General features: G+C 52.0%; 1 protein-coding gene and 2 non-coding genes across 3 annotated transcripts; 1 reads left to right on the top strand and 2 right to left on the bottom strand.

The window, feature by feature from the left end:
* Nucleotides 1–4,433: 4,433 nt before the first annotated feature.
* Nucleotides 4,434–4,505, bottom strand: TRNAW-CCA. Its single transcript has one exon. It is a non-coding gene; the product is annotated as a tRNA-Trp (tRNA).
* A 641-nt stretch (nucleotides 4,506–5,146) lies between these two features.
* TRNAD-GUC lies at nucleotides 5,147–5,218 on the bottom strand. Its single transcript has one exon. It is a non-coding gene; the product is annotated as a tRNA-Asp (tRNA).
* A 126-nt stretch (nucleotides 5,219–5,344) lies between these two features.
* Nucleotides 5,345–6,879, top strand: L2HGDH (L-2-hydroxyglutarate dehydrogenase). The gene has a single exon (XM_043965171.1). It carries the CDS (start codon nucleotides 5,346–5,348, stop codon nucleotides 6,723–6,725), a length of 1,380 nt encoding a protein of 459 aa, XP_043821106.1. The 5' UTR covers nucleotide 5,345; the 3' UTR covers nucleotides 6,726–6,879.
* Nucleotides 6,880–8,686: the final 1,807 nt, after the last annotated feature.

Here is an 8,686-nt window from a genome sequence, read left to right as displayed (position 1 = left end):
CATAGCTTCCTAGGTCCTCTTCCTTTTAGGAAGGAATAATTTTGTTATTGGATTCTATTTTTCTTCTCCTATTTCTCTTACTCCTCCAAAGCAAAATTTGCCCATTTAACAGGGTCTATAAATGAGTAGTGGACTTCTTTTGAATACCTTTTCTTTTCTCCCCTATTCTAACAGGTACTTACTCTAAAAAAATTATTATCTTTAATTTTTTTTTTTTTTAGTGAGGCAATTGGGGTTAAGTGACTTGCCCAGGGTCACACAGCTAGTAAGTGTTAAGTGTCTGAGGCCGGATTTGAACTCAGGTACTCCAGGGCCGGTGCTCTATCCACTGCGCCATCTAGCTGCCCCTATCTTTAATTTTTATATCACCTTCATTTCTGGGGTCAGTTAGGTGGCACAATGGATAGAGCACTGGTCCTGGAGTTCAGAGGAGCCAAGTTCAAATCTGACCTGGGATACTTAATGGCTGGGTGACACTGGGCAAGTCACTTAGCCTCAATTGCCTTAAACATCTGGGACCATCTCCAGTGGTCCTAATATATATATCTTGCCACTGGACCCAGATGGCTCTGGAGGAGAGAGTGTGAAGTTAAGGACCTTGCACAACCCTCCCTCACTTAAATCTAATTCACTGCAAGTCCTGATATCACCCTCATGGTATGGTCCTCTTTGAGAATGAGGGACAAACAACAAGAACAAAAACCTTCATTTCTGCATATTTTCTTCTTGCTTCCTCATCAAGTCAACCATGAAACAAAGAATGGAAAAGAAAGATGAAGATGTAGTTCAGCAAAACAACCAACATATTATCAGAGCCTGACAGTAAAGACAGTTTCCCACACCTATAGTGTCCCCTGCTTCTGCAAAGAAGGGAGAAGGTGCTCTGCTCTTTCTCAAGTCTCTTTTCCAGGCTAAGTGTCTTGGTCATTATAATTATTCAGTGAGTTGAATGCCTTTTCACATCCCTTACTTCTTATGTTTTTTCTTTGGAAGGTAGAAGAGGTTTGGGTTTACAGATGAAGAAATGAGTGTCCAAGTATCAGTTCTAGTAGGATAGATTTTAGGGATAGGCAGTTGCCTGTACATTGTGATTGGAGTGGTACCGTGGAGACCTCCTTATGCAAAAATCCCACCACCTTGGGGCCTGAAATGTTATCAGGAGAGATTCTGTCCTTTGAGTCCTGAAGGCCTTTTCATTTCTCTGATATTTTATTTAGTATTATTATTTTTTGCAGGGCAAAGAGGGTTAAGTGACTTGCCCAGGGTCACACAGCTAGTGTCAAGTTTCTGAGATCAGATTTGAACTCAGGTCTTCCTGAATCCAGGGCCGGCGCTTTATCCACTGGGCCGCCTAGCCGCGCCCCCCCCCCCCCAAGGCCTTTTCAACCCAAATCTACAAGAATCCTACATTTGCTTTGAGGGTTCTAGATGTTCTCTGACAAAGAAGGGAGGCACACACTGTATAAAACACATTTATTACACTTAGCATTCAGGTAGCATCAAGGGTTTGGATGCTGAGTTCAAGTGTCAAGAGGTGAGTGGAAGATATACATTGTTGGTTCAAGGGGCTGGCCTGTATTGGGGGAGAGAAGGGGACTTGTAATCAGTTTTGTTTGAAAAAGAGACTAATATGACTTATTTTTATTGAAATGATGAATTGTTATTGAATTTAATTCTTCCATACAAGGAAACATGTCCCCAAAACATATCCTTGAAGAATTCACTTACCTTTGTTCTTTGCGGAAATGGAAGACTATGGTTGTGGAACGTAGTATACATATGCAATCAGTTCCTCAGGTGCTACTTCTGCTTTAGGGGTATAGGCCAGCTACTTCTCAGGTGGAGTAGACTACCAGCATGTTGCTCTGGAATGAATCACTCATACAAGGCAGTTTCTACTTTAATGTGTCCTGGAGAAAGGGGCTGTCATATAAGGTTGTCAAATGGACAGAAACAGCCTCTAACCTGTGGATGATCAGAGCCAAACAGGGCAGGCTAGAGACAGGTGAGTCAGGAAGCAAAAAGAGATTGGATTTCAAAGTGAGGGAAATGATTTGTAGGCAAGGAGAATAGACATGTGTGCTGGGGCCCTGCCCCCAGTGGGGGAGTGGGTGTCTGCTTTAGTGTGGCTGAACCTTGGTTTATATACTTGTGGCTAGACAGTCAAATAGCATAGTGTAGCAACAGTAGTGAGGCAAGGTTGTCTAGTGACCAAAAGTCTGTTTATAGCAGGGTTTCATGTCTGGGCCTGTAGGTGTTTGTCCAGGCTCAGGGACCATCGTTTCTGCGATTTAGTTTGTAGCAGTGTTCATCCAGAGGGTGAGCATAAAGGATTGTTGTTATGCCAAGCTCAGGGCACAGCTTGCTTACTGGGCCTTAGCACTGGAAAACAGGGTGTCTCTTAATATCTTGACAAGGTACTAAAAACAACCTGGCATGACCTTCATATAAGGTTCTAGAAAGAACCCAGCATCCCTCTTGGCCAACAGTCATAACACATTTACCTCAAAGATCACTCCAGAATGAGAAGCCATATTAGAACAGATGTGACCAGCATGTGACATATGTAGACTGACATCACAATTAAGGCTGTGTGATTTGAAAGATGGACATGAATCCCAGACCATACTATTATAGCCCTCCCTGAGAACATAACCTTTTCTTATTTCTAGGCAATCTAAAATTTAATAGGGAAGCAGTTTGAGTGGAAAGAGTGGTAAAGAGATAGATGGATGGATGGGTGGATGGATGGGTGGGTGGATGGATGGATGATAGGCAGGCAGGTAGGTAGGTAGATCGCTAGATCATGCTGTTAGGGGGCTGGTCTGGACCAGACACTTCATGAGACCTGAGTTTGCCTATGTAACCTTAGGCAAGTTCCTTCACTTCCCTGGGCCTTAGTTTCCTTATCTCAGGACTAAGCTAGAGGATTCCAAGCTCCTCTCTAGCTCCTGATCTCTGGCCTGCTGGTCTGTGAAAGGCAGGCACTATACTAAATGTCCTCCAGTGTCTGCACTCACTCTAGATTCAGGATTCCTCTCTTGTACTGGGTATGCTGCCACTCCCTGCCAACAAGAAGTCAAATCTAATGATCCAGAATAGCAGGGACAGAGAGACCAGAAGAAAAATTCCACCTTCAGGACAAAAGCAAGCATTCCTTTGGGGGTTATATGTCTGTCAGGATCTATTGTTACATCTGAAGAGAGATCACACACACACACACACACACACACACACACACACACACACACACACACACACAAAACCAGAGGAGCCAATCACTCACTGCTGGGAGCAAAAGGCCCTTTTATTTGGTATGTGAAAGTGGAGGTTACCTGGAATTATCCAAGGACTAGTTCGAGGGTAGAGCCCATTCACTCCTCTACTCCTCCTTGACAGTGGCAGGAAATGATGCCCACAGATCAGGACAGCCCAGCAGCCCTCTCCTCCCGGGGCTGGGACCAACCTTCCCAACAACTAGGGGAATTGGTGCCAGCTTCTGGGTACAATGGCCTTCAGACCTTGGCGGGGAGAGGGAGTCTGTGATAGCCAATCCAGAGGTTGCTTCCAGCCTGGTGCATCCAATGGTGCATGGCTACACAAGCTGTCCCTGGGCCTCCTGGACCACACCACACCCCTGCAGGTGAGTGGGGTCACGGTAGGTCCAGGAGCAGAGAAGTTCAGGTCGATCAATTAATTTGCTAATTATTTAACAATCATTTATTAAGAGCTTCTCACGTGCTTGGGATTCAAGTAAAATAGGGCACACATCCCTACAGACAAGGACCCTGCATTCTAGGTCGAGGACAGAGGTGGGGGCAGTGAGGGAAGTGCGGGGTCTTCCTGCTCAAGTCTGATAGGTCCCCAGGAGGGAGGTCCCAGGAGGGAGGGGCAAACCAGGCCGGCACCCGCGAGTTTTCCATCTCTTTCCTCTCTCCGTTCTTTTACCACGTGGACACGATAACGTGGGGGCCTATGGTGGGTAAGAGGCCCCTCGACGCCAACCCCTCCAGTCTGGAGCAGCTCAGGCCTGGGTTCGGGGCCTGCAAAAAGGAGCCTTCGCTTATTAGGGAAAGGAACTAGGGGGCGGTGGGCTCGATGACCCCAGGATCACCAGAACCCACCCTTCAAGGGCTGTCTCCCCACCCCGAATCCCTTCTCGGGCTGTGGCGTTGGTGCAGACGGTGAACGGGAGCGACCACTGCCCAGAGATATGCCAGCCCAATGTGTAAGTGACAGCCGGGTCAGAGGTCGCCTTTGGCCGCGTTGAGTCCAGTGTACCTGCGCCTCCTCCCCTCCCAAACCCCATAGGACTCGGGGAGGCCTCCGCTCGCGGAAACGCCCCTCTCCCCCACCGGGAAGCGGAGCCCGCAGGGCGTCTGGTGCACCCTAATTAAAATGCTGCCCAGGATGCCCAGGAGTTAAAAAAGCCTTGACCCCGACGTGATTCGAACACGCAGCCTTCTGATCTGGAGTCAGACGCGCTACCGTTGCGCCACGAGGTCCTGCTGGGCTGTGGCGCGCGCGGGCTCCTAGAACCTCGCCACCCCCGCCCGCTGCCGCCCTCCCCCCCGCCCCCTTCGCGCCGGCTCAGAGAGTGCCGGTCCCCTCCCCCCCCGCTCTCCCGCCTTTTCCTCCGCCTCGCCGGAGGCGGGAACACTGAGCCTGCCGCCGGCACCCGCTCTATCCTGGGCCCGGCTGTGGAGGCCCCAAAGCCTCGGTCCTAGCGTCCGACTTCCCATCCCGGCCCGCGGGCGGCTGGGAGAGAGGCACGCCCCTGCCCTCCACCCTCCGCCGCAGGGAGGCGGCTCCTGGCGCTTCCCGCCCCAGGCGCGTTCTCGGGGCTCCCGCCCCGCCCTTCTCGGTGGCGCGCGCGCGCTCCCCCACCGCGTACCGGGCACTTCGATGGCCCCCTGAGACCGGGAAAGGGCCATTGCCCGGGCTGCCCGTGCCTCCGCCCCTACGGCCCGCCTTCTTCCTTTATGAGGGCCCTGGGCGCTCGCGGCCCCTACCTTCCTGATTTTGAATTTTATTGACAAGCACAGCACAGGGCCCCCAGACTTTAATCACTCAGCAACATCTCCGAGAGAGTAAATTAATTAGATTTAAATGGGTGCAGCAAAAAAAAAAAAAAAAATTTTCCACTCTCCCCGTCGGGGAATTGAACCCCGGTCTCCCGCGTGACAGGCGGGGATACTAACCACTATACTAACGAGGAGCTGACAATTGGTGGCTCCTCCTGAGGCTAGTTCAAGGATTCACACGCCTTTCCCGCCCCGCCCCCACCGGAAGTGATGGTTGCCTCCAGCCCTGCTTCCGGCACACTTAGCCCTTCTAGCGCCTACATGCTGCTGCTCAAGAACGCCATGCTGGCCCCGAGGGGCGCCTGGGCGGCGCGCCTTCTCTGGGGCCTGGGTGGCCGATCTTGGGACCAGGGCGGGCCGCAGCCACGGGGCCCCGGCGGCTGCCGCTGCAGTAGCAGCAGCCAGCCTGAGCCTTACGACGTAGTCGTCGTGGGCGCGGGGATCCTGGGCCTGGCCGCGGCCCGGGCCCTGCTCCTTCGGCGGCCGGGCCTCCGCGTGCTGGTACTGGAGAAGGAGGCGGGCGTGGCGCGGCACCAGACAGGCCACAACAGCGGCGTCATCCACAGCGGCATTTACTACACGCCTGGCTCGCTGAAGGCCCGGCTGTGTGTGCGCGGCGCCGGCCTCCTGTACGCCTACTGTGAGCAGCGCGGCGTCCCATACCGGCGCTGCGGCAAGCTGGTGGTGGCCGTGGAGCGCGCCGAGCTGCCCCGCCTGCGGGCCCTTCACCAGCGTGGCCTGCAGAACCACGTGCCGGGCCTGCGCCTGCTGCAGCCGCCCGAGATCAGGGCCCGTGAGCCGCACTGCCGCGGCCTGCTGGCGCTCGAGTGTCCCTCCACCGGCATTGTGGACTACACGCGGGTGGCCGCCACCTTCGCCCAAGACCTGGAGGAGGTCGGCGGTGCACTCACCACTGGCTTCGAGGTAGTCCGCATGCAGCTGGCCCACGACGCGCCCGGCTCCCCTCTTGAACTCCACAGTGCACGCGGCGCCCGTGTCCGAGGCCGCTTCGTGGTCACCTGCGCTGGGCTGCACTCGGACCGCGTGGCGCAGCTGAGTGGCTGTAGTCCCGAGCCGGGCATCGTGCCCTTCCGTGGGGACTACCTGCTGCTCCGGCCCGAGCGAGCCCACCTGGTGAAGGGCAACATCTACCCTGTCCCCGACCCCCGGCTTCCTTTCCTGGGCGTCCACTTCACGCCCAGGATGGACGGCAGCATCTGGCTCGGACCCAATGCCGTCCTGGCCTTAAAGCGAGAGGGCTACGGGTCGCTGGACTTCTCGGCAAGGGACACATGGGACTCGCTGCGGAACAGCGGCCTGGTCAAGCTGGCGCTGGGCAACCTCTCGTTTGGACTCGGGGAGATGTACCGAGCCGCCTTCCTGCCCGCCACCGTCCGGCAGCTGCAGAAGTTCATCCCCGAAATCACCGTCCAGGACGTCATCCGGGGGCCCTCCGGAGTGCGGGCCCAAGCCCTCGACAGCCGGGGAAACCTCGTGGAGGACTTTGTGTTTGACGGCGGGTCCGGAGACCTCGGAGCCCGGGTTCTCCACGTGAGAAACGCCCCGTCCCCGGCGGCCACTGCCTCCTTGGCCATTGCGGAAGTGATTGTAGATGAAGTAGAACAGAGATTTACATTGTGAATGATGGAGCGAAGACAGTCGGCCAAGGATCCCACTAGGTATTTTTAAGGGAAAAGTTTGCTGCCTTAAGTCTTAAGAAAACACTAAAATGTGAATTGTGCACTGTGAAAATAATTATTCTCTAAAATAAAAACCTATGACCCTTTAAAAAAAACTTACACATGTATATGAAAGCCAGTTAGGATGGATGGACACTTGTCTGGCAATTATAAAATTGACTGATGGCTATGCAACTGTAAAGTGATCAATCAAAAGGCACTTTGATTTGTGGCACTGTTCTAAGTACTAGGGATACTAAAAAAGACAACAGCCCCTTCCCTCCAGCTCACATTCCCATGGGAGAGACATACAAATAACTCCAGAGTAGATGGAAGGTAATCTGAGAGATCCTGCGCCTGGGACAGGCTTCCTGCAGAAGGTGGGATCCAGCCGAGGCATCTCAGACTTAGGAGTGAGGGGCAACAGCTAGTGCAAAGTGGAGGACTTGGAGGCTGGGCTGTGGTTTGTTGGAGCAGTAACTAGGCCTCTGCAGCTGCATCATGGGGAAGATCAGTACTGGGAGAAGAGTAATGTGTCAGAAGATTGGGGAGGTAGGAAAGGGCCAGGTTATGAAAGACAGTTTATTGAGTAGATGGATGACATAGTGAGACCTATGCTTCTGGAAAATCACTGGCTGCTGGAGGATGGATTGGTGTGAGGAGAGACTTGGTGGTGGCAGCTTGTAGAAGAAAGGAGATGGTTATGAGAGATGTTATGAAGGTAGAAACCACACTATGTGTCAACAGATTGTAAATTACGGAGGGAGTGTAAGCGCACAGCTGAACATGACACCCAGGTTGTGAGCCTGGGGAGTTCCCTCAGCAGTAGAAATAGGAAAGTTTGAAGGAGGTAAGGGTTTGGAGGAGACAAAAAATAAACTCTGTTTTGTCCATTTTAAGCTTGACAGGCACCCATTAGGCCTTGCTGTTGTAATCACATACAGACGGTTCTCCTTTTAGGTAAGTGGACCATTCCACAGATCTCTACTTAAAGCAATTTTCAGGTCATTCGAATTTGCCCTCCAAAGTGGGGAAGGGAGGGAGGGAGACAAGGGGACCATTCACCTGTAGAGGGCTGAGGACAGAATCCAGAGCAGAAGAAACATGGGGGCCTGGGATAGCCACATGGTACTTTGATACAGATAGACAAAAGACAGACAGTTTGGGGGCTTGACACACGAGCAGAGTGGTGCAAAGCTCTCAAACCCCCTCCCAATCTGGCGCTGGCCTCTGCCTCTGGTCACTTTTTTTGCAGAGTGCCTAGCAGAAGGGAAGGGAGCAGAGTAAGGGCACATAAAGGTAACATTAGGTGGGTTTTTTTCTTTTGGGATGCAGATGCCTTTCCAAATTCTTCACATGTGTAATGTGAATTTATGAAAAGTAAGAACTGTCCATATATGCATATGTATTCTAGGTGTGTACATAACACCAATCGGCCTTCAGGCCCTTTCCTGGTGACAGTGGTATAGGAGTGGAGAAGGGAGTGGAAGACTAAGAGTTAGGTTACTATTTCAGTATCCTCAGTGGATTCAAAGTTTTCTCAATGTGGGTACTAGCTCTAACAAAACATCATACTTCATCCATGCCTCTCTTCCTGTGTACCTCTTGTCTATGTCCTCCCACAGAGAAGTTGCCCTTAGGTGGTGCAGTGGATAAAGTAGTGTACCTGGAGTTACAAAGACCTGAGTTCATCCTGACTCAGACACTGGTTGTGTGACAAATCACTTCATCTCTCAGCTTCAGTTTATTCATCTATAAAATGGAGATAATAATGCTTCCTCCCCCAAACATATGGAAGGCCTTTCTCTTAGTTCTTTCAGAGGTTAATGTGAAATATTAGAGATAGGGCTACATAAGAATTCTGTTACCATTTGAAAAAAGAGGAAAATTAAACAGGGATTGGGTGAGTTGGCATATCACCAG

Source organism: Dromiciops gliroides, chromosome 5 (assembly GCF_019393635.1).
Source record: "Dromiciops gliroides isolate mDroGli1 chromosome 5, mDroGli1.pri, whole genome shotgun sequence".
In the NCBI taxonomy this organism is placed as follows: domain Eukaryota; kingdom Metazoa; phylum Chordata; class Mammalia; order Microbiotheria; family Microbiotheriidae; genus Dromiciops; species Dromiciops gliroides.
This window is presented reverse-complemented; position numbering and strand designations above follow the sequence as displayed.

Excerpts from the sequence above, each read along its gene's own strand:
- L2HGDH (XM_043965171.1), top strand. The coding sequence starts at position 5,346 with ATGCTGCTGCTCAAGAACGCCATGCTGGCCCCGAGGGGCGCCTGGGCG.